This window comes from Ammospiza caudacuta, chromosome 7 (assembly GCF_027887145.1).
Source record: "Ammospiza caudacuta isolate bAmmCau1 chromosome 7, bAmmCau1.pri, whole genome shotgun sequence".
Taxonomy (NCBI): domain Eukaryota; kingdom Metazoa; phylum Chordata; class Aves; order Passeriformes; family Passerellidae; genus Ammospiza; species Ammospiza caudacuta.
In genome coordinates this window covers 21,777,796-21,802,799 of record NC_080599.1, presented here as the reverse complement: position 1 = coordinate 21,802,799, position 25,004 = coordinate 21,777,796, and the positions used below count along the sequence as shown (strand labels likewise).

The following is a 25,004-nucleotide window of genomic DNA, read 5'->3' as shown; positions in this document are numbered from 1 at the left end:
GGAGGAACCATCTTGAGTTTCCTCCGGGCTGCCACGCGCAGCGAGGCGGCCTCAGGGGGAGGCGGGGGCCGGGGAAAGGGCTGCCGGCGGCTCCGGGGTCAGCGGGGGCAGAGCCTCCCGCCACCGCCCGCCTCCCCTCCGGCCCGGGGCGGGGCGGCGGGGCTCCGCCCGCGCTGACGCGGAGGGCGGGCAGGGGCGGTCCGGGGGAGGGAGGAAAGGAGGGAGGTATGGAGCCGCACTAAGGCGAAGCGGGGCCGGGGCGCAGCGCGGGCGGTGGCGGCCCCTCCTCGTCCCCACGGCAGCATGGAGGCGGCCGCGGGAGCGGCGGTGGAGCCGGCGGCATGGGCGGCAGAGCCCTTCACGGAGCCGGAGCCGGGCTCGGAGGAGCTGGAGGCGGGCAGCGCGCTGGACCGCGTCCTGCGGGAGTCGGTCTGCCAGCAGCAGGGCTGGGTCCGCGTCTACGGTAAGGGGCGCCGGGGCGGGGAGCGGCGGAAAACTTCCCGGCCCCAACTTCTTTCTCCCTTTCTTCTTCTCCCCGCGGCCGAAGCTCCCAATTCCCCGCGACTCCTTGCCTTCCCCTCCCCGCCGGGCTCCCGGAGCCCCGGGCTCGCCCCGGCCACGCCTTCCTCGCCGCCGAGGTGCGGGATGCTCCGGTGCTGGGATCCGCGTCCCGAGCTTTGTGTGCCCGGAGCCGCAGGATGTGTGCCCGCGATGCGGTGCCGGCGGGGCTGAGCACTCCCGGATCTAATTAGTATTAATGAGCTGCAAAAGGCCCGCGAGGTGCTGATACCGTGGGTCCCGTCGCCTCAGACTTACTGGTCTGTGTTACATTGGCACCTTTGTAATTTATAAAAAGGATGTTAGGGTCCTCAGCAGCGCGGGACCCTTCTTTGTCAAACTCTCCCTGGTATGTAACCTTTTAAAATTAGCTTGATTTATGTGGTCGGGCCTCTGGTTTGTTTAGGCTCCCAGCTGAAGTGAAGTCGGATTTATCTCTCGATCGGCACCTAAATAGTGGAAATTCTGTTTTATCTTTTCCTTGTCTCTCCCTCTTGTTTGTCTTGGTAATCTGAGGATAATTACTCCCACGTTTCAGAGTGAAGAGTACTGCAGGCATTATTTTGTTTTCCCTCCTGTAACAAATTTGATGGTCCAGCCTCGAAAAGGTTGTGGTGTGTGCACATGTTACCTTTGTCTGATATTATTATTGTTGCCTCTTCCTTGAAAGTGTTCAAGGCCAGGTTGGATGGGACCAACCTGGTCTAATGGAAAATGTCCCTGCCCATGGCAGGGAGGTTGGAACAAAACCATCTTTAAGGTCCCAACCCAAACCATTCCAAGTTTCTATGATGATGGAGAACCTGTAAAAACACTTTTTTATTGGGACTTTTTAACATGTTTTACTCTGATGATTGTCCCTTTCTTCTTCCTCCCCTGCCCTGGTTCCCAACGAGGTTCTCCAGGTTTTCCCTGACCTGTAAAAACTAGAAGCAAATGCTCTCTGTTACCCGTGTCACCGATCTGTTACTGGTTGTGTTATTCCTGAAACACAACGATGACATGAATAAGTTATCTGCAACAACTCTGCTGCATTTCTTGGCTGATGGCAGGTAATTATTGTGAGTACCACCAGCCTGAGCCTTCACACATATCAAATGAGGAAGATCAGGCTGCAGGTTTTCTGGAGAGCATGGTCTGTTCAAAGGCCTTTGTGTTTATTTTGGAAGCTTGAAAAGCTGGTGCAGTGGGATGAGGTTGTCTGTCTGCTTTCTGTCTGGTGCATCAATGAGTGAAGTTATACTTAGCAGAATTAATTGTAATAGAAGTTTGGGATTTTTAGTAGTTTGCACTGTTTAGCCTGCTGCTTCTTGCTTACCTTGCTTTTGTTAATCCCAGCCTGGAGCTGGGACTATGAAATGCAAAAGTATCTCGCTGCTGTTGTTGAGAGGAGTTCCAAAGAAAGCCATTTGTCTTCAGATTGTTTGTTTGTTGAGAACACTTTCTAAAGGTAAAATGAGAATGTACTTAAGGAGAGGATGTCTGGCACCAGCCTATCTGATTGTTACCCAAGGTTGTGTCTTCCATGAGTGGAAGCAGGAATGTGGTTTCAAAATTAGCCACAGTGAGGAACATTGCTTGCTGATAAAGTCATATGTTGTGATGTGCTTGTAGTTTGACGTTAACGTGGAGATAAATGGGGAAAATCCACTGTGACAGGGCCCAGCTAGCTCACAGGCTATAAAAATCACCATGCACTTCAAGCACATGAAAACACATCTTGTAGCCCAAGGACAATAACTAATTATTCCTAGTCTGTGTTTAAAAACAACTCATTATCCCTCTCCCTCATAAAGAATCTGGTGTGCTAGTGTCTTCTCTCCTTCCCTAAGAAATTGCAATCGGATTAGCTGGTATTTGTTTGTTTCCTCCTGTTTATTAGCCTTTTTTTTTCCTTGCATGAGCACATCTGGAGAAGTTTGCAGACAATGAATGAAGCTGAAACTGTGCCATGTGCAGTGTGTTTGTGCACAGCTAAATATGGGTTACAAACCTATGAGTGACAAGTGTTATTCATAGGATTAAAAGTAAAGCCTTGCACAGTTGTTTGAGGAACCACAGCAGCATAGCGAAAGAAAACAGGAGCAGAAAGCTTAGCCTTATTGTCTGTATTGTCTGATAAACAATGAGAACACTAACACTAATTATTTCACCGTGAATGGCTGGGGGAGGGAAGGAATATCGAGCACATGAAAAGTGGAGAAGTGTTTTCTGACTCGGTGAGAAATGCAGCTTTTGATGTCACTGCATTTCATTTCCACGTGTCTCTGTGAATGTGAACTGCCTTGTAGGGCTGTTGTTCCAAATGAAAGGTGACTATCTGAACAGTGTCCCTAGTAGTGGAAGCATGTATTTTAAAGAAAAAGAGCTCAGCAGCCACTTCAAGACAGACAGTTGTTTATTTCTGTGCATCTCTACTTGGCAGTTGTGTGCCATCCACTTTGTCTCTGTCCAGAGAAGTAATTACTGCCATGAGGAGAGCTGGTCTGGTTGCAGAGCCTGTGAAACTTCATCTGCTAGCACAGAGAAAAGAGTTTAGCAGTGAAGTCCCATCGTTGCTGGGCTCTGTGGCTTGCCAGCAGTATGACAGTGATGTGAATACAGTAGGACTTTACAATGTCTGGGATGTGATTTCAGTGTGACACTGAGGTCTTGTCTGACTTCACTATGAGATCTAAATCACAGTCTGGCTATTTTTGCATTTCCTGCCTTAGCCGCACTAGTTCCAAGGGTGGCTGTTTCATTCTGTGCTCTGGAGGTTCAGCAGCTTCTGCTTAAGTGAATTAGCCAGGACATTATCATGGAAATACAGTTTCCTTACCCATGGACGGAGTTTGAAATATAATTAATTTCCTCTAAGCTGATGTTTGAATGGTGGACAGGAGCAGCAGAGTTGCTTGTCAGAGTGATAGGTTTAATTGCTCGTGAAACACAAATCATGTGAGTGCTGTTAGATGATGTTTCCAAGAACTGGTTTTGACACACAACTAATGTTTCTGTAAAATATGTATCGACATGTGTTCTGGGTGACGGCTTCCATTCAGACTCGTGGCATGTGTGCAACGGCTAGGAGGGGGGAGGTGTCTTGCCTGGATTAATGCTTTGATTTTTTTACTTTTTTCCCCCTCTCTAAAAGTGATAACTGACTTTTGAAAGCATCCACCCATGTTTCAAGGTCTTTTTCTCTGCTCTTTGAAACAGGTTCTGTGAGGAGGAGGCAGGGCAATAACTGAATAGACAGCATTTTCAGTGCTAACTGTGGAAACAGAGCAATTACATTGCCTGGTGTGGCTGACTGAACATCCATGGATTTTGCAGGAATGAATTCTAAAGCCAGCATCACAGCATTGGTGTTAAATGTTGCATGTGATGGGGGTAGCATTGGGTTTTGCCTGATGTACAGGTTGCAAACTTCTGTGATGGGGTTGTCTGATTCATTGATGATGTGCCTGCTCTAAGCTCGCTGCAAAAGCTCCTGTGCTAAAACTGCAAAAGAAGAGTTGCTGAAATATGTAAAAAATAGCACAGGGAAGAGTCTGTTCTTGAGTGCTCATCCTGCAAACAGACATTGTTGCTCTGGGGCCTTATCTGGACTAGGAAATGTCTTTCTCTTTTAGCAGCAGCGCTAAAAGCTGACGGTGGTTGTACAAACTCGAGTGCAGATAGGATGTGGACTCTTTCATCACCTTGTCCTCTAATCCTGTGGGCAGCCTGGAGACATTCCTCACTGCTGGAATGACCCTCCTCGCCCCCCTTTCTGCTGGCAGGAGGAGAAGGCTCTCTAAGCACAGGCTAGAAGGGCTCCATGCCTTTTCATGGATATCAATCTGCAGACAGAGCTTCTAACTCCAGAAAAAGCCCCGGTCCCTGTGCAAGCAGACAGAAACATCTCTTGGCTGCCTCAGAGCTGAGTTCCAGGCTTTTAAGTATTGGCTCTCAGAAAATACCAGACTCATGCTCAGGACTGAAGCCATGCTAATGTGCATGGTGTCATGCAGAGATTAAAAAATAGCTGTGGGTTGGGCACTGAGCAGAAGCATCTCCTGATCATGTGAAATTCAGTTCAATAGCCCAATTTCTGTGAGCTATCTACTCCAGCAGTTTGTCATCTGCCTTGCTCAGCTCTTTTGTATCAATGATTTCAGCTCTGTTCTGAGGGGGTTTCTGGTTCTTTACAGCTTGCCTTGCTATGACTGTCAAAGTATCTTTTTCTATCTACCTTTTCTTTTAAAGTTCTTATTTTATTCCACTGTTTGTAGTTGTAGCTGAAAACACAAAGATTATCCATTTCTGAAGCATCCTTCTTTGGATGAGTACCAACAGGCTTTAGTAACGAGTAGCATCTTGTTGTCAGCAGATCCTTTCCCTCCAGCCCTGCTCATGCTGCTGGCCGGCCTTTTCCCGGGATGTGCGTGCGGGGATGGGGAGTGTGAGCTGCCACCCTCCCTGCCCGGGGTCCCGCCTGCCCCCCGGCCTCCGGCCGAGCCCGAGCAGGTCCCACCAGGTGGCGGCATCTTCATTGCGCTGCTGCAGGACCTGCCGAGGGTGCCCGGAGCACGCGGGGGGATCCGGTCCTCTCCTCTCCCAAGCCTCATCGCTCATCTCCGCCAGCTCAGTTACAAACTACTCCAGAGGCCGCCTGACAAGGGGGAGGTGGGAACGGTGTAATTAATGTAAAAAGCAAATAAAACCCTCGTAGCCAGGCAATCTGCTAGGTGAGATGGCTGGCACTAAGATTTTCCCTCCTTGAGATGTGAGCTGGGCTGGGTTTGTATCCCACTGCCTTTCTGAGTGGGTATGGATCTCCAATTCCTTGCAGGAGAACATTTGCTTTTAGGAAAGGCTTACCAGGAGATAAGGTGAAGGTGCAGAGCCCTAGAAAGCTGCAAAGGATCTGGAGAGCTGCACAGGATCTGTGCAGCCACTCTTGTGTTGGAAAGGAGAGAAGGTCAGTGTTCACCAGCATTTCTTCCCCTTCTGATCAATAGGCTTATTTTTAACTCACCCAGAAAGTTGGTGCAAAAGCAGGCTTGGGAGATAAACCTCGTTGGGTGGGAAATGTCATTTCCTGAGTGTTTGGACAATGCCTGCTGTGGTGGTGTTTGACCTTATCACAGCCCTCAGGTACCCAGTGAGGGACAGACGTTGAATGCCGACAGCACAAAGCTTTCGTTAGCTGTGTTGATAAGCAACAATAAATTTTAGTTGGAGCCCCATTGTAAAAGGCAGAGTTTAATCAAAACCAAGGTTTTAAGTGACTGCATTTGCTACAGATGAAAAACAGGGCAGAGATGCTGCCTTCCCTTGCCGGCCAGCAGCAGGGAATATCAGAAGATGAGTGAAGTGCTCTTCCAGGTGATCTGCTCGTGCCTGCTTTGTGACAGCTCCTCCAACAGCCCTGTTTGACTCCAGGGAATTCTTACAGGCGTGCAGGGGGTGAATTACAGGTCCTCTCTGCTCATTCTCCTGTGCAGTGACAGAGGTGACTTGGAGTGGAGCTGGGGGCTGGACACAGCCTGTTTGCTCCTTGGTTGCTTTACTCCAAAATCTTATTGCATAATCAGCCCTTTGACATTAAATCTGCTTGCCTTTCTTCTTTTTAAGGAACACTAACAGGAATTTATACATAAATGAAGTTTTAAAATTTTTTTTTTGGGGGGGAGTTTTTAGCTGGACTCCTTCAGCTGGCTGTGTTGTTGCAAGGTTGCCTAGGTTACTAATTTATTAAGTCACTTAAATATTTGGAAGCATCAACAATACCAGAGTATGCTGGGGAAAATGAGGATGACATTATTTTAAAACACTGGTTTCCTGACTCCTGTGTTTCAGTCACACGATTTATCTCTGGCTGAACATTTTCATGTGGTGCTGTTTCCTATTTTTAAACAATAGGGGAAAAAAAAGGGAAGATAAGAAGAGCATAACTGTGACCTGTTGACTTATTATGAGATCATGGATTCCTTTTAACTAATATTTATAGATTTTCATAAAAAATAGCTGAGACTTCGGTATTTTCTGACATATATGCCTTTTTAGCCTCAGGGTCAGAAGTTAAGATCTCATCTGAATTCTTTCAAAATCCTCTGTGAAGACACATAGTAATCATGGAAATACAAATTGTATCTGCAAGGAAAGTAACCAAGTGAAAATAAATATTGCTATGTTTTGGTTTGTAAAATTCTCTCAAAGCCCTTTGTGTGTTTTGACACCCTCCTATCTCAGAAAACCTTTATAAAATTGATCAGGAGGGAATAGCATTTGTCAATTCTCTTTAATAGGGTTTCCAAAGGTCACAGAAATGTAGAAAGGCTCTTCTTGAAGAGTCGGGATTATTTTTAATTGTAAAGCAAGCTGGAGCAGTGCAAGCAAGGAGCTCTTGGAGGTGAAGGGATCTTTGCACTTAAGTAAATGTAAAACCAAGTCCTGGATTTAGATCCTTTATTATCTAAAGGGATTTTTTTTTTTTTTTCCAACCGGGAATACCCCATTAGAAATTAGCTCTTACACTGCAAGCACTGGCAGGCACTTAGTTAAACACATTAATTCTGCAAACTGTGGGAAAACGACACCCATTTCAGCAGATGTGCGATGCGTCTGGTGCAGATTTGCATAAGAATGCATATGCTTCTCTGTGAGTTTCTGCCTTGATTAAAACTTGCAGGCACCTTTTCTCTTCTATTGCTGCGTCTGCATTCTTGGCTGTTAATGGTTTAATTGAAAATACCCCGTTTTTTTCTGTCTTAAGATAATTCATTTTATTTACACAGTGCTGCACTGTAGATGTGCTTGGTGCTGTATAGACAGAGGCTGCTTTGCTTGTCTGTTGGAATTTGTAGCCAGGACCAGAGAATAAAGGATACAGCAAACATGAAAAATGGCAAATGTGTTTGAAAGTGGATGGAGGATTACACGGTGCAGTATCAGGAGCTGGGAGGGGATTGTGTGCATTCAGTCCCAGCTTCCAAGGCGGTGTGGGAATGGACATCGGTGCTGTGATGAGAGGAAAAGAAGTGTTGAGGAATCTGTGACTAAAAATGATCTCAGACTTAATCCCTCCCAGCCTTAGGCTTTCACAGTAAGAGTCCAAGAGATTCAGCAGAACCTCTTCACCTTGGTCCTGTTCTCAGTCTGGATGGCGTGAAAAGAGTGTGGGAAATTCCTTCAGGTGGACTCTAGCATTCAGTCTGAGAAAACTCCCAACTCTGGTAGCAGGGGTTTGAAGCAAGGTACTGGGAGGCAGGGCATTGACAAAGAGAAACATTACTTGGGTTTTGACTTGAAATTTCCAACAAGGAGACAAAACTTCCTAGGAATAAGCATTTTGTGTCCATTGTATCCACATAATGTGTAAGAAATGCTGGATGTCCACTACCACCTTCTAGGGCTTCAGGAGAAGATGGTTTTTGGTTTTTTTTTCCTAGGGCTTCAGGAGGAGATGTTTTGTGTGGGGAAAGGCAGGACACTTAAAGCGGTGGGGTCTGTGGGACAGGCACTGGATGGCAGTGAACCAAACTGCACCAACAACAGCTCCGTGCTCTCCTGAGAGAGCTCTGATGTTCCCCAGCTCTGGAATAGCAGTCTTCAGGTTAGGCTGAGTAAGCTGGGAAGCCTGGAAATTTGACACATACGTTTTTTTGGGAGATCCCTCACAGAGGAACTTGAAGTTCTACATGGAATACAACAGTGTAACTACATTTCTCCTCTTGGGATGTACATCATCCTTTGCTAGTAAGGGCTTGGAGGAAATATAGGTGGATTTGGCACTTCTGGAGGGGTTTCTGCAGGACAGAGTTAAAAACCTGCTTGCTTTTTCAGGATCTCATTACTTGAGTCAGTGGATTGGCTTGAGATAAGCGGAGGTAATTCACACCCTCATTTAGCTGACTCTTTAGTGCTCTGATACTGGTCTCAACGAGATAGGGGACAGATGCTGCACTACTCAGCACAGTGTGTGCTATGAGGCTTCCAGGAAAATGTGTGCAAGGCAGCAGAGGCTGGGAGGGCTGAATGCAGTCCTTGAATCTCATTTGGAAATTAAACGATGGCTTTGCTTCAGTTTTCTGTTCCATTTTGTCTTGACAAATGGTGACAGCTTTATTAACAATTCCATCAGGGTTAAAGGAGGATCAGTTTCACTGACTTGCACCATTCATTGCCTTGCTGTATGAGTGCATCCAAAGCATTAATGGTTTTATTTGAGAGGGCTGCTCTGAGCTGAGAAGGTGAGGAAATGAGGCACAAATAGGTCAGATAACTTGTCCAAGGACATCCAAGAAACTTGGCAACAGAAGCCAGATCTCCTGAGACACCTACAGAGCTTTGCTTGCGTGCCTTGGGTTGCACTGCCTTGTGTTTGGGGTGCCTCTAAGCCTGCTGCTTTACTTTGAACCTCTGTAACTATTAATAATCCTCTCAAACACCCTGTTAGCTGTCAGATCTGTAGGTCAGCAGGGCAAGATGCCCTCAGAGGGGGAGACTTCCATTTGGGTGATTACATCTACTTGTTCCTCTTATTTTTTTTTTCTTACTCCACAAGAAGCCAAAGGTGAAGCTTTGTTGGCCTTCAAAATGAAATAAATTTGTCTCAATACAGTGATAGCAGGCTGGACCACTGGTATGAAGGTGTTGGACAGCCAGCACTCATTATCTTTCCCTAATTTGTAAGCAGGGCTGGCTGGTGCCTGAATCATTAATTTCAGGTAGGCAACTCCTCACTGCTGACTGGGGGAAGCAAACACATCCCAGATCAAAGCTGGAAAACCACAGAACAATGGTTAAACCCCTTTGAGCTCCAACATCCTTCCTGTGCCATTTGGGACCAGGTGCCAGTGCATAACACAAGTTTGGTTGGCTTTGCCAGCCCTTCACTGATCCATAGTAGTTTTCCATATTAGTTAGGTGTTTTATCTGAGGAGTGCAGTGCAGGCTCTAGGAAAGAAGAGGAGACAAAATGCTTCCTGAGAAGATGTTTATTTACATTATGAGGTTATACCTCAAGCTGTACAGACAAGCTGCTGCCTCTGCTGCATTTCCTACTTGTTTAAATGTACTGGAACACGTACATCACGCAGCAAAACACAATGTGCTCACACTTGCTAGGAAATCATTAGACTTCCTTGTCAAATAATACCAAGTATTTCCTATTTTGAGCTGTGTTTCTGTAATTATTTTCCATCTTTTTTTGTTCAGAATGGTGAGTAGTTGATAGGTATCCTGGAAAATAAGAAGTCAGGAAAGAAACCAACATCCTCCTAAACCAGGTTTGGGAACATTTATCTTTTAAATGGCACTGGTTTATGGGGTCCCTTTCTCTCTCACTCTCTGGCAGCACTTGCATAGGATGTCAGTGAGGTGTGGAGTGATTAATTACCCTGTTGAACAGATTTCATGGGGTCCTTCCTTAACTTCTTCCATTAGCTCAGGCCTTGCTCACTGAAGTTTTCAAAGAGCCTCAACTCCCTAGAGATAATGAGTTTTATATCCCATATAGTGAAGTAGCAAAAAAAAGTTTTATGGTCTTGCCATAAATATTTATGTCAGTTTGCTTCCACATACCCTTGGCTGGTGACTCCTCTGCTTAAAGAAGCTCCTGTGGTTGTTCATGGCCTCAGTTCACACTGCTCTGACAGTACTTACAGAACTGGACATTTCTAATTCAGCTCTTCTCATTTTGATGCCAGTAGTTGCTAATTTCTCAATTTATAGTCATTAAATCATTACAACCATTAAATCAAATTAGGAGGAAAGCCTCTTTTATTTTTTTATCAGCCTAGACAAGCTTTACAGACAGAAGTTAAGCATTTTCTGCTCTAATTTCTTTTTTTTTTTTTCTTTTTTTTGGGGGGCTTGCTAATAGGGAAGTCAGGAATGTGAAGTAAACGGCCTCTGCAGAAATGATGAATGTACAGGATAAAAGGAAGGATGATAAGAAGGAAGTAAATATTTTTTTTATTCCAGACCAATACTAGAATTTGCATGTTGTAAAAGTCAAAATATGTCTGAAACTTTGCTGGAAAAAAAATTGAGAGGAATGCTGTAGTAATAGTTGAAAACCTAAGTGGTATGAAATGGCATTAATCTTTGCAATTCTGGCACAACTTGCTTTCTGCTATTTTATTTTGTCAGAATACATTGCTTTTTCTGTGTTAAACCAGAAAAGGGTGAAAATACAAAACTGTCTGAAAATGCAGCATGGCTGTCAGTGATAAATATATGTTTGCTGTGAGAGCAGCATTCACCTGAATCATCATGGCTCAAATTTATCTGGCTCCTGAATTCAGCAGGTTGTTTGGCCAGTTTGTACAAATTGTGCATTTTTGGTAATTTGGGTTTACTGGCTCTCTTGGCACCTTTAACCTGCTGCTTATGTATATAACATGGTGATTTAATATTGGTCATATCTAATTATTACATTTGGGAGCCAGTAAGCAACTGTGAATTGTACATAACTAGAAGGAGGCTTTTTCCTTAGTCCTATATTTTGAGTTACATGTTTTTATAAAAGCAGATTATAATCCCTTTCTTTGTGGATAATTTGAAGAGCAATAGCTGTTAGTATCAAAAGACAGTAACTGTTTTCTTTGCAGTGGTCCAAATCTCTTCTCAGAATGGGTTGGAAACCAGACAGCCTGGGACACAGCAAGTGCTCTGGTAGGAGTTAAGGTGGCTTCCCTTTGAGCACATAGGTGTTCCTGTAAAAAGGTGCCAAGAATTAAATCAGCCTGCTGCTTCCATGCTGAGGAAATACTGGCTCTGATTACAGGTTGCATTAGCTTTGATGTTTCACTTAATTCTGGGAGAAAAAAAGGTGAGAGTGGACTGCTGGGCCCTGGTTTTCTGTGTGTTCAGGCTGATTTTACAGCCATCTTTGCAGGATTACCACTGGCATCTGCTGGCCAGGCCATGAGATCTCTTGGCTGACATATGTAAAACTGTAAAACATAACCACCACATCTGTTTGCAGTTCAGTCTCTACCTGGATGGCTCTAAAAAAGCTTTGGGATGAGTCTCACATGAAAGCTGTGGTGACAGAGGGGTGGTGGGAGGTTGATACCCAGCAACATAAATCTTTGCTGTCAAGACTGCTATTGTGGAGTTGAGAAGGGTTATCACGAGTTCAGGCCAAAAAGCATGCAATTAAGTTAAAAACTTAAGAGTGGCTTTGCAGGAGACTTAGAGGAAAAGCTGTAATGTATCACTTGGAGTGTAGTTAATCTGTTTCATCAGGTTACCAGTTGAGATGTTCTAGCTGTACTTCTGATTTCCATTTAGAAGAACCACCCAATTCTGTAGCTGACACAGTATCCCTCCCTGTTTTGTTTCCAGACTTTATTGATGTGGCTTCTTTGTGACCTACTTTCTCTGCTTGAAGGTTGCTTTTTTCATTCCCTTCCAAAAGGAAGTGCCTTCCATGAGAAATGCTGGAAGCTCACTAGGCAGTTTATGAAAACTGGACCAGCCTGAGTGGCCTTCTGCTTACAGCCAGGGCAGATGACGTAATTGACTTTTGGGTGCTTTCCTTACCGAGTTGTTGCTGACCACTTTGAGACCTTGGAGCTGGGTGTTTGGAGAATTAGGGAAGGAAATGCCTGTATTTCCTTGGAGCTCTCATTACTCATGATGGGACAGGCCAGCCCTGTGACTTCTAGGGGCATTGTGTTGGCCTCTTGTCCTTGCAGTGCCCTGCAGTATGTCATGTGCTTATTACTTAAGCACTTACACAGCTGGAGGAAGCAACATCCCAGTTCTTATCCCTTTTACTCATTCTGGGGTGTTCTTCATCTGTGCTGCTCCTTGTGGTTTTCTCTGTAGTTCCCACTGGTGGTGAATCAGTTTGAGGCTCTATCTCTCTTCAATTAGTGGTGCCTTTGCTTTTTATCTGGGGCAGGAGGTGTGTGTTTACTTCTTTGTGAGGACACTTCAAAACCAGTTAGTGTAATGCAGATGTGCAGTTTTCAGCAGATATGTAACATTTAGCTAAGTCTTATGGGGGGTTTAATACCTCATTGGAAAAAAATAATTCACTCCTGTAATTTCACAGAGCTGATGCAGCATTTGTAATCATCATCTCCTAAAACTGGCTGCTTTTCTCCCTGCTCCATTTCACTTGGGTTACCCAAAAGAAAAATCTACTCCAGTCCTTTTTCTGGAACCTTGGTGGCTTTTTGGTTTCCAACAAAGATTAGCCAGCTTTGTGTGTGTGTGTGACTCTGTTATAAAATGAGCATGCTATTAATTTTAACTACACAGTTTTTGCTTGGAACAGCAATTCAAGCCATGGGGGGAATTGTTTTTGTGTGTGTCAATGTCAAAGGAATTTCAGCCAAGGTGACATTGAGCTCCCATTGGGGTCTGGAGTTGAACTTGTCTTTGCTCATCTGGGGTTGGATGCAGGGTGCCCTTAAGCCTTTTAGGCAAACCTTTACCAGAAGGTGAATGGAGAGCTTGAACCACAAGAGATGTTCACCAGTACAGGAGGAGAAGGATGTTCTGGAAGCCACTGCTGTAATTCAGAGTCCTCCCTGCCTCCCTTGCTGCCTGGTGTCTAACCAGCTGTGGGCTCCTGTGCTGCTGTAAACAGGAGGTGGAGTTTTGCTTGGAAATGGACTCCTGGAAGAATCTGGGAGCTAAAAATACAGCTGAATGGAGTAATTTGCCTCAAAAGGCAACCTCTGGCATTGTGCTGAGCGTTACCAGGGCTCTGAGGTTAAAGGAGCTCCGTGTGATTGGGGAGAAAATGCAGAATTCAGCAAGTGTGGGGGTGCCAGCTGGAGAGCCCCAGTGCATTTCTGGGTACACCATCCTTGTCTCCATCTTTCCTGCCAGCAGGAGGCTGGGTGCAGGCGGGCTGGTGCTGTTTTTGTTGGAAGCAAGCTTGGTACAAGAGGCCATGCTGGTCCAGAGGCATGGCATGTGAAAGCTGTTAGTGGTTTGGGGCTTTGTAGGATGTTCTTTTTCTCTGGTTGAAATATCCAGCAAAGCAAGTGAAACATCGGTGCCCATGAGGGATAGATACTGAGTTTCATACCTGGGTTTTTTTTTTAATCTTTCCCTTCATCAGCATATAGGAAACAATGAATGCAAATCTATTCCTCAACACGTGCAGAATAGATTTGTAGCTTGGAATCTGAGCTGGCAGGAGCTCTGAATTATCAGCATCTGATTCCAGAGCTTTGACAATCTGCAATCTCCTTAATATTCTGATGAGCCACCATGAGTATTATTCCTCTGTGGCTTTTTCCACTTTTTTTTCCTTGAAACTCATATTGCAGTCTGAATGTTGTTGGTTTAGGATTAAAAGGGATATTGGCTGGCTCTGTGCTTTGCACAATTTTCCTGTGACAGCAGAAAGAAGGAGAGTGGTTAGTATGATTTTCTTTCCTCCACAGTAGTACAAATGAAGCCTGAATAAGTAACAACTTTTAAAATTGAAGAGTTATCTCCTGTTCATAATTGTCTCTCTAATACTATGACTACCAAAGCACATAAATTATTCATGCGAGGAAGAAGTCCTCAGAAATTTTTCATGGGGAATCACAGCTCTTCCAAGGAATAAACTTTTTTCCTCTAAAGACACTGAGCAACTCTGCTCTGGATTCTCTGGCAAAAGTATCATTCCAGTTACAGCTTATCTTTAGAAATAACTGCAAATTAATTTTAAAAGACACTTGTCTTTTAAAATGCAGCTTGCTTACCCAAATGGCAATTAGTTTCATCTTAATGGTAGTGTAAATCTAGAGTAGCTCTCCAGCCTAAGGGCTGGCCTTTTTACTGTCCAGCTGTTTTCCAAATGATTTATTTCATTTTCCCTCTTGGTTTCTTTGCCTCACCCCTCAGCTTCACTCTTGCTGCTCATAGTACAGTGAGGGCAGAACAGCTGCACTTAGCAGCTCCAATAAATGACTTTATTGGAATTAGAGTTGTGTCTGCATTACACTAATGCCAAAGGTCTTAGTTCATCTTGTAGCCTCTGAAACAGTTTGTCATCATTTCCACACTGCCTCCTTTCAGTGGGGGGAGGCAGCTCTGACTCAGCCCTGGATAAATGGGAATACAGGGAGCTGAGTGCTGCTGCCAGGCAGTTTGTTCAGGCTCTGTCAGTGGCTGGAAATGCCTTTCTCCCCACTTACTGTAATGCTGAGCATAACATGCAGGAGGAAGACCTGCTTTACAACATCTCAGGAATAAGGAGGAACTACCTTCCTGTCAAAATGATATAAAAAAGTCCTTAATCTTGAGGATTGAATGTGGATGTCTAGAGGACAGTGCAAATGTTATCCTAGGACAGAGCAAAACCAATGCTCCATCTGAAACCTGCAAATTCTTTGGGCGACAGAAAATGCAATTAAAAACCTTATTTTTTTCAGGTGTTCAGTGAACAAGCTCATGAGTAGGGAGTTGCCTTGTTGGGAAGTAGCTCACATTTTGTATGGCAGGATGCAAATCCCATCTCCTGGTTCTCTGAACTTCAGAGCAGTGGAATTCCATGCCAAACTCAGCAGAGTTCTGTGCTGTGCCAGGGAAGCCATGGCTGCAGTGTCCTGGAGATGGAGCACAGCAAGTCCCAGAGGTCAAACCCAACTCCAAGGTCTGTATGAAAGGTCTGAAAGATGAGGTGGGGCTCAATGGCTCCTGGACAGACTCCCTTGCCTGGGAGGAGCCTTCCATTTGAGATTCTACCTCTGGGCTTCACTTTGAGGCTTCCCATCTTTTCTTATCTGCTGGGCCAGTGTCAACTGCTGCTTGTATTTGTCTGGTCTTTGCATCAGGAAAGTCTCTGCAGAGCACTGGAGCATCACCCCAGTGCCCAAGGCGTGTCACTCCCAAGGGTACTAGGAAAGAACATTTCTTATTCTGCATTTTCTGATTTCTACTATCTGTAGCTTGTTGTTTTTCCAAATTAGTCTCTCTGTTACACCTGCCATGGCTCCTAAACAAAATTTAGACTTGCAGCCCAGACAGAATATTAACACCACTCTCATTTATTTTGTGAAGAAAGGACTAAAAAGGGAGCAGCTTGGCTCAGTTGTCTTTTCTAACTTGTTTAATGTCAGTACATGAAGTATTTCATTAGAACATTTCCACCTTTACTCTCAGTAAGTGGATTTTTTTTTTGTGGCTGGTACACACAAGGTATGAATTTCCATTCACACATCTTTGCCATAGCTTCTTTGCTCTCACTCAAATACCAGTTGTTTCTTTTGAGTAACTTATGTAGTAGCAAACAAAATGAAGAGAAAAAATGGTGTTTGATTCTTATCTTTCTGAAGGTGTGCCTTTGTCTTGAAGAGAAATCGTTATTTTTAAACCAAATAATGTATTTTCAGATGCAGTGTGTGGTTTGGAGGGTTTTTTTTTTAAACTGTTCTACTTTTAACTGGAATTCTGTGGGTGAAGTGCTAGAATAAAACCCAGCAGCAGCTTGATGTTGTGCACCCACTTGGATGCTAAAGCAGAAAGAAAAATGCCAGGGAAGCTGGGGAAAGGGGCAGCAGCCCTAAAAATCCAAACTTTTCCTAATCTGTCTTAATCAATTGTGTTACTGCCCTCTCAGGGGTTCACAGCAGCCTGAAAGCAGAGACCAAAGCTCTTCATGGGAGATTTGACAAATCCACCTGTCAGTGTCACCCAACAACTGATTTATCATCTCTGACAAGTAGAAAATTGCTTTGATTTGTCTGCAGGACAAGTAAAATTTAGTAACAGTGATGGGGTATTTTAAAAATTGTCATGATCATGTAAATCCTGTTATCTCTGTAACCCAAGTTCTGAACTGTAAAATGACATTAACTTGCTTTAAAAAAAAATTAAAAGGTCTCATATTAACAGATAACAGGACGTTTTTTCCCCTCAGTTCATTTTTAAATCCTGTTGCCTTCCAAAGGCTGACATTTCTGTCTTTCAGCCCTATTTCTCTGGTAATAGAATATTGAAGATGTCTTTTAAAGAAAAAACCCAGCATGTAGCTATATCACATCAAAAAATACAAAGGAAGAAAGTCTGCTTAATCTGACAAAACATCAGTGTTTAGGCTATAAGCTCATTATGAGGCTTGTATAGTGGGAGCTGATTTTTTCAAATTAATTTCTCTGATTACCATAATAAACATTTTAATAGCCTTTCCTTCCCTCATCTCCTCAGCAGCTGAATATTTCAGTAGGTTATCTGCTCTTTCACATCAGCCTTTATCCCAATCAGCCATGCATGATCTGTTTACAAGAATGCTTATAGGTATTTCCACTTTAATTTCATGTTCCAGGTTATGCTGCCTCAGCAGCTTCTCTCTGTGCATTTGGGGTGTTCCCAGAAAACACTCAGGGACTTTTGAGAACTTTGAATTTCTAATTTTATTTCGTAGTCAATGCAAAGAAGTCACATCATATTCTATTTAAATCTTTTAGTTGTCTGGAAAACAATTTGCTGTAGCAAACATCCAGCACCTTGAACAAGGAGGTTGGTGCTGCAGTGTTTGCTTTGGTATGTGTGTTATTTGCTGACAATAATAACTAAAGCCTTGTGTTCTGCTCATGCTGTGCCTGAAAGGCTGAGGGAATCTAGAAAGTAGGAGTAGAGCACTGTTAAATGGCAGGGGTTTGTTGGGATTAGGGATCTGTGCAGAGCTGCCTTCTGCTGTAGGGTTCCAGCAGGAGAAGGACAAGGGCCTGCTGGAGTATCCAGAGGAGGCACCAGGATGATCAGGGGGATGGGGCAGCTCTGCTCTGAGGAAAGGCTGAGGGAGTTGGGATTGCTCAGCCTGGAGAAGAGAAGGCTTTGGGGTGACCTCATGGTGGCCTTCAGTGCCTGAAGGGAGCCCATGAGACAGATGGACAGACACTATTTACTACAAGAACATGGAATGATAGGATAAAGGAGAAATAGGCTCAGAATGAAAGAGTAGGTTTAGATGAAATGTAAACTAAAAACTCTTCCCTGTGAGGGTGGAGAGGCCCTGGCACAGGGTGCCCAGAGAAGCTGTGGCTGCTCCAAGGCCAGGTTGGACGTGGCTTGGAGCCCCCTGGGATATTTGAAGGTGTCCCTGCCCACAGCAAGGGGCTGTAAGTGACCCTCAAGGTCCCTTCCAGCCCAAACCATTCTATGGTTTTATAGCTCAGGACTACTGCCAGCTTTTTGAAGCTGGTGGAGTTTCAGGCTGTTGCACCACATAAGTGTGAGTCTTGCATCTCAGCATTCTGATATTGCTTTTCTTCACTCACAGCTCAGGGGTGGCAGCAGAAATGTCAAAAAGTGTTGTACTGTTCTGGGCATGGTCACAGCATACATCCTCTGGGATCCCTCATTTGCATCCAAGACCTGTCCTGGCTCAGTTTCTATGACAATCTCCTGCTCTGTATGTTGTCCAAAGCTCCTGCTTCCCTAGTTTGTTTCCCATCAGTAGCTTTGAATATCTGTCCTGGTGCCTTGAGCATTTTTCTGTGTCTCTCACTCTCCCAAGCTCATTGTCAGCAAGTAGAAGAATTGCAGCACACCAGTTATTAGATCTGAAAGCTGTGTATGGGAAGGTTAGGTGAGCATTTGAAATCAAAATAAAATCTCCCTGCAAAATAGTGGCATAATCAACAATTCTACTGTGTAAAGCTGATCTTTTTTCTAACCTATCCCTTTTCTGCATATGATTCCCCCTCACCTCCCTTTTTTTGCTGTTTAGGCTTTGGGGGTGGGAGACCTGTTTTTAAAGATGCATTAAATGCACTAGCTAAATTTACTGAGCTAAGAAAACAGCATAAGAATAATGTAATAATTGTCAAAACCTCCTATCAAAACCTCTGTAACAGAAATAAAGCATGGATCAAATGTATGATACTTTTGAAGTGATTACATTCTTTAGTACTGAGATAGACAGCAAAGTCTAGATATTGTTTGATTGTATTCTTTTTCTATTTTGAAGCTACCTGGTTGCTGGTAAGTGTCAGCATTATTGCTGTCTTGAGGCTTTTCCAGTGACAGCTTATTAAGAAATTGAACACTCTCAGAACTGCACTATTTTAAAAATAGGGGGTTGGGGATTGTGTGCAAATGAGGGAGTAAACAAAGAGGCTTTGGAATTCCAGTCTGGTGCAGAGGAACAGATTCGTTGCTGCAGGAAGAAATGGTTTCTAAGAAACTTTTGGAAAAAAGGAGGAAGAAAAGAGCAGTGCTTAAGCCTGTGACCTGCTGCACACTTTTACAGTGTTTCAACATCAGCGTGGATAAAAGTAGTAAAGATGGAAGATAGGAGTAAAAGCACCTCTCATGATAAGACCAGAAAAAACAGGTTTTGCTGTAAAGATGAAATGCTCCTTGCACTTGTATTTTAAGCAATGTTTTTGCTCTTTTAGAAGTGTTTGAGGAAGACAGAGATCAAGCAGGAGACATGATAATTACACGAAGCTCGTTTACTTCTGACATGTCACGCCAACCATTAAATCAGGAGATGTGATGAAAACAGGTTTAGAAGGTTGTTTTTCTAAGCTTGAGCTGTTCATTGTTTTTCCATTTTAGTTTAGTTGCAATTTTGTTGTATAAAATCAGTGAAAGCATAAATACATACAGATATGGTGGCCTTTTAAACTTGCCATGTTTCTAACAAGTGGTGTAGGAAACTGCTGCTGCCTGTTGACCCTGTCCCTCTGAACATCAATAACAATATGTTTATTTTTCCCCATCTCAAATGTTAAGTTGTTGATTTCAGTGGTTTTGACCTTCATTTCCTGTTGGAATGAGACTTTTTTTTTCCTCCTTCTCCTTGGATCTGAAGGTTGACCATGAGGAAGTAATATTTTTTGCTTATTTTAAGCTATACAACATGTACTCGTTCTGTGCTTTTTCTGTCCTTGGTTTCAACTTATAGTATCTCAGCTTCTTCCTCATTTACTCCAAACAAAGCCCAAAAAAAGGGGCTGTCTTTCCTCTTGCAGGCTCTAAGCCTTTAGTAACACTGATATTAATATTATCAGCAGGCTGAAGTTCATAGGGTGATGCTGAAGTGAGAAATAGAGAGTGTAAAGGAATTGCTTTGTTGTTGTACTCAAAAGATTTTTCTCAAGTGGAAAAATAAAAGTCCCTGTTAGAAGTTCAGCAAGATGCTATCAGCAGAGTTGGGGTTTGAAGGTACACAATTAGAAAGCAGACTGACAGTAGGATACAAAGTAGATGCACAGCATCTCTCATGCCTGAAATGGTACAGATTCTGTTCAGTGAACCTGGGCACTTAAATTTTACCCTAGTTTTACCTGTCCAATTAAACATTTTAAGTAAGTTGTGGCAGCTGCCTTGGTTCATATACATGTGATTGGTTTCTTCATGTCTTCATTTTTGCCCTGCAGCCTTTTTAGTCTGATCCTTCTTTCAGATAGCATCTTTGAAATACTGGCTCGTTAGAAAAATGCCAGGTTTTTAACATCATCTTAATGTGGCCTGTGTGCATCTATTTTTTTGCAGAAATAGTTCATGCAAGCTTGCCTTCTTTTCTTTTATATTCTTTTGTTTCTCTTTCCCCCACTGTATTAACAGCTGTGGTAGATGAACCAAGAGCAGGGACCCCCTGCATTATGTTGGAACTCCACTCCAGTGGTGCCTTATCTGAAGCCTTGCCTGAGTAATGGCTCTGTCAGCCTTTGCTGGAGGGGATAAATTTGGCTTTCCTGGTCAGAGTACTAGTCTGACTTTTCTGTTAACACCTTTGACTCTTTCTGTGCTGGCTCAAAAAACCCCAACAGTTTAAGTAAGCTGTAGCCAAGTTGGAGCTGGAGGTACAGTATGTTTTAATCCTGTCTTCATTTCAACAGAATTTTGATTATATGAGATGGAAAAGTTTAAGTTACTTTGTGTGTACTTGGTATCAGTAAATCACAGACACTGTATCACTGTTAATTTTCTAAAGAAAAATATTATTCAAATTTAACTTTGCATATACTTTCCCTCTATTTCTTATGATCTGAGAGATGTGGGTGTTTTCTCTCTTGCTTTCTCCCTTTCCCCCAAACTTTTACTTAGTGTTTCCAGACAGAGAGAGAAATAGGATTTGTCAAAAACTTACATCAGGTTTGTTTGCAGTGACCTACCAGTCTCTGTGGATGCTCCTTGGTATAACAGCTACCCAGGAATTTGGGTACCCTCTTTAGGATGGACCCATTACCTCCAAACTGTTCTGGCTCACTGACCTTGAACAGTGTATTTGTGGGATATTCATCTCCATGAAGCAAATGCAGATCTACCAGATCCCACACTTCTCAGCACGAGGCTTTCTGTCACTCTAATTCCCTTATCAGAAACACAGCAAGTTCAGTTATCCCTGAATCCTGCCCCATCTGGCTTGGATTTACTGGAATAGATCATGGTTTAAATAACATCGCCTCTGTTTGTGGGAGCAAACATTTATTGTTTTATCTGCAGGCAGAATTGATGAATATTCGTGTTTGCAGGCACAAATGGCATTTTATCATGGACTTACAGCAATATCCTACCTGGTGCACCTGCTGTGGAGACAAGATACAGGGAAAGGTGGCTTACAGGTCCAGAGGAGACTGGAATCCTCTCTCAAAACTGATTATAAGTTACTTTTTTTCCTAATTTCAGCTCTGTTTAAATTTTGGATTTTATTTTTGTGATCAAACATTGTCCCAGCTCCTTTTCCTGACCAGCCTCAAGGATTATTTTTGCCCCATGCAGAATAAAGAATGATAATGTGTTGCAGCTTAGGGCATGTTTGTTTGAGTGCTGTCCCATTTGATTAGGCATCCTTGGTGAACCAAACCTACTGGTTTTTTTAACCCACCTACTATGGAACAGAACTTTATTTCAGATTAGAATCTTTGGTATTTGTGCTGATTTCACAGATGGTGAAACTTTATTTTCCAATTTTACAAGCTGATTTAACAGATATTTGGGGAAAATCATCCTGCCATATAACTAGCATGCATAAGCATCAAAACTTTTCCCTCTCTTTCCAGTATCTTTTCTGCTGACATTTTTTCTTGTTCCAGTGCCTTTTGCAGTACTTTCATATCTATTTTATTCCTGGCTTGTAGCAACTGTGAGAAATCTTTTAAATGAGGACAGTTGTTAGTGTGTGTGGGTTTGAGAAGTTATGAATTCACAGCTACTTGAATGTGCAGAAAGAAATAGCCTTCTTTTTCCAGCCTTAATGACTGGAGGATTTTTGGGGGAGGGCAGGGAGGCATCAGTCATTTCTACAGTCATTTCTACAGTCATTTCTACAGTCATTTCTACAGTCATTTCTACAGTCATTTCTACAGTCATTTCTACAGTCATTTCTACAGTCATTTCTACAGTCATTTCTACAGTCATTTCTACAGTCATTTCTACAGTCATTTCTACAGTCATTTCTACAGTCATTTCTACAGTCATTTCTACAGTCATTTCTACAGTCATTTCTACAGTCATTTCTACAGTCATTTCTACAGTCATTTCTACAGTCATTTCTACAGTCATTTCTACAGTCATTTCTACAGTCATTTCTACAGTCATTTCTACAGTCATTTCTACAGTCATTTCTACAGTCATTTCTACAGTCATTTCTACAGTCATTTCTACAGTCATTTCATGCTGGTGGATCCCTCTGCAGCCTGTGCTGGATCCTCTGGTGGGTCAGTGTTGGAACACAGTTTATGGACATACTCTGCTGTGTTGGAAAGCTTCATAAATCAGAGGCTTCTCATTTTCTCCTTGATATTTCACTGCTCTCACCCTTGCTGATTCCAAGGGGAGGTGATTCCCCGAGGCACAGGCAGAAGGAAAGGTTCTACTAACCTGTTTTAGTGCTGGGCAAAGGGTATTGTGAATTTCCTCCATTCATTGATTTGCCACTCCCAAACAAATGAGTAGTCTGCCCTTGTTTGGGTCACCTGATTACTAGCCAAAGTTTAGGAATAGAAGGACAAAGTAGTATGTGTGCTGTCGAAGTAGCTTCTAAATGTTTGATTATAGGGTTGGAAAGAAAATAATATGACAAGAAAACACAAGTCCAGATTACACATGAGAGCAAGATTCTTCATCAGCTGCTCTGGGAGGCTGGCAGCACACTCTGCTGCTCCTCACGAGGCTCCATGGCTCTGGGATTTCTGCAGGCTTACAGTTCTCTTGCTAAAATCACTGAAATAAACCAGGCTAAAATAAAACTGCCTTGTACCTGTGCTCTGCCCAGGCTGGGCTTGGAGAGTTGGGTGTGAGCATGGCAGCAGCTTAGTTGTTTTCAGCTGTGCTCTCAGCTGCGATAAAAACCAGGGTGAGAATCCTTTCTTAATTTTTCCACTTAGTTTGCACATTACTCCTACATCTCTTGGTTTCTTGCAGCATTTTTGGGTCTTCTGTGTCTTTGAATTTCTCAGAGTTTGGGACTTTGGTTGTCCACAGACCTGATGAGCTTTTACCTTTCCTCTCTCTGTGAGCACTGCACGAAGGCCAAGTGTCACACATATGACAGGTTTGCCATTCCCTGCATTTTTTTCCCCTTTAAGCTACCTTCCTTCCTTTCCCACCACTTTTTTTTAGCATTTTTAGCTGCTGCAATGTTTCTGCTATAATTAGCTCTGAGCATGACTGTTATCTTTCCAGAGTTTAATTTTTAAAAGACAGTCTAGAGGAAGTAATGCTCACTTGGCTGGAATCCTTTTATTGTTTTAGCCATGTGGCCAGCTTGGTGATGGTTAACACAACAGGCTTTTAAAAAAGGTTTCTGCTTGTCCTCTTGAGGTCCCCAGTCTGGATAAAGGACCATGTGATGTACAACTTTAACATTAGACACACACTCCCCCCAGTACATGTGCTAGTTTATTTTGATTTAGTCTGGATTTGTATAATTTGTCTATCTAGGTCATAAGTGAAAATAAGCTCAGGGCATTATATGCAAAACAAATCTGATTTTTGACTTGTTCCCTCCTGAAGAAAGTTCTGTGCAGGGTGTTGGTTTTGCAGAGGTTGAGGCTCAAATGTAGGGAGGGAAGAATTTTTCCTTACTTTGAAGCTTGTGCCAATTAAGGCTGAGCTGGTGAGGTGGTGGAAGCTGTGCTCCCTTTTCCTTTTAGCATATGAGTGAATTTTGTCTCCATATTTACTAGTGTGAAATTTAAAAAAATAATAAATTGAACAGGATACAGGAACAGTAACTTTGACTTCACCTTGCACCATCTTGCAAACAAATCAGCAGCTATCGTCCTGCCCTTCCCAGAACTGGGTGTGGTGGCTGAAATAAAATATCTCACAAAGAGAACACACAGCCCTATTGTTTCAGGGCAGCAGAAAGATGACTTCTGAAGGCTGAAGTGAGGGGTTTGGTAGTTATTTTTACTGTGGGTGTCTTTTTCTGTGAGTGTTATTTTTTCAAGTAGGATACTGGTGCTGATCTTGCCCTTTTGTCTCCAGTCTTTATTATTTTATTGATTACCTAAATAAATAAATTTTACAAGGAGCCTTCAGGGCCATTCTCTAATTTGAAGCTTGTTTCAAAGTATCTGCTCCAATTTAATTGAAGAATTTTAGTGAATGGTGGCTTAACTTAGAAGTGTTTCTCTGCACCAAGGAGGGATTGCATGAAGGAGAACCTCCCTCAACAGCTGCCTCAATACTTGGCCTCAGAGAAATGTCCTTATCTTTTTTCTTCCACCTCCTCATTGTTTTACACTCATGCTTACAGCTGCCTTGAATTTCATTTTTAGTTTGCAAGCTGAAATTTTCCTTATCTATTTTATGAATGCAGTGCCATGCAGTAGTCAGCCTTGTACCTTAAACCCAGTCCAGATTTACTGCATAACTAGTAAGCAGGAACAAGAAGGCCTCCTGCATAACTGGTATCATTTCTTTTGCTGAATAAACCTGTTCTTATGATGATTTCTTTACTGGCAGCAGTCCCAGAAGGTTTCTGACTGGATGTTCATGCACACCTGTGTCCTGTTTTGTGACTTTTGCCCATGCATGGGGTCTGAAGTGTCTCTGGTGTAAGTGTGGTATGTGTGTATTCCTCCTGGAGAGATGCTGGATACTGAACAAGACAGCTGGATTTTGCCCAAGGATGACTAGTGGGAAGCTTGAGAATTGTATTATGCAGAAGAAAAGCCTAATGGACTGTAAGAGAGTCCCTGGGATCTTGCAGTGTGAGTGTCCCAAAGAACCCTGGATGGTGGTGCAGCCTAACTGAAGATAAAGGGAAAAGCATGGGTAATAAAAGTGTGATTTATGATGGTGACTCCTTGTGCCAAGTGACTGCCTGTGGAGACTGCTGTTCTCAGGAGCACAAGGAGTGGTCTTTGTGTTTGAGATATTGACTTCAAACCCTAACTGACACTGTGTATTACCAAGGAAGTGATTTTAGGGTGGGTTTTCCATCTGAAAGCACAAAGGCAGAAAGGAGCAGGAGTTTCTCCCTTTGCAAGCACCTGCTGCCATGTGGCACTGAGGTGTCTGAGCACAGCCCCAGGTGTGACATTTCAGCA

At 43.3% G+C, this 25,004-nt stretch overlaps 1 protein-coding gene across 1 annotated transcript in view; it reads left to right on the top strand.

Moving 5' to 3' along the window:
- Positions 1 to 230: 230 nt before the first annotated feature.
- The window catches only part of RASAL2 (RAS protein activator like 2), a 163,822-nt gene continuing 139,048 nt past the window's right edge, over positions 231 to 25,004 (top strand). Inside the window, exon 1 of the mRNA XM_058808477.1 lies at positions 231 to 463. Coding sequence (XP_058664460.1) covers positions 304 to 463 — 160 coding nt within the window. The 5' untranslated portion in view covers positions 231 to 303. The remainder of the gene's footprint in view (positions 464 to 25,004) is intronic.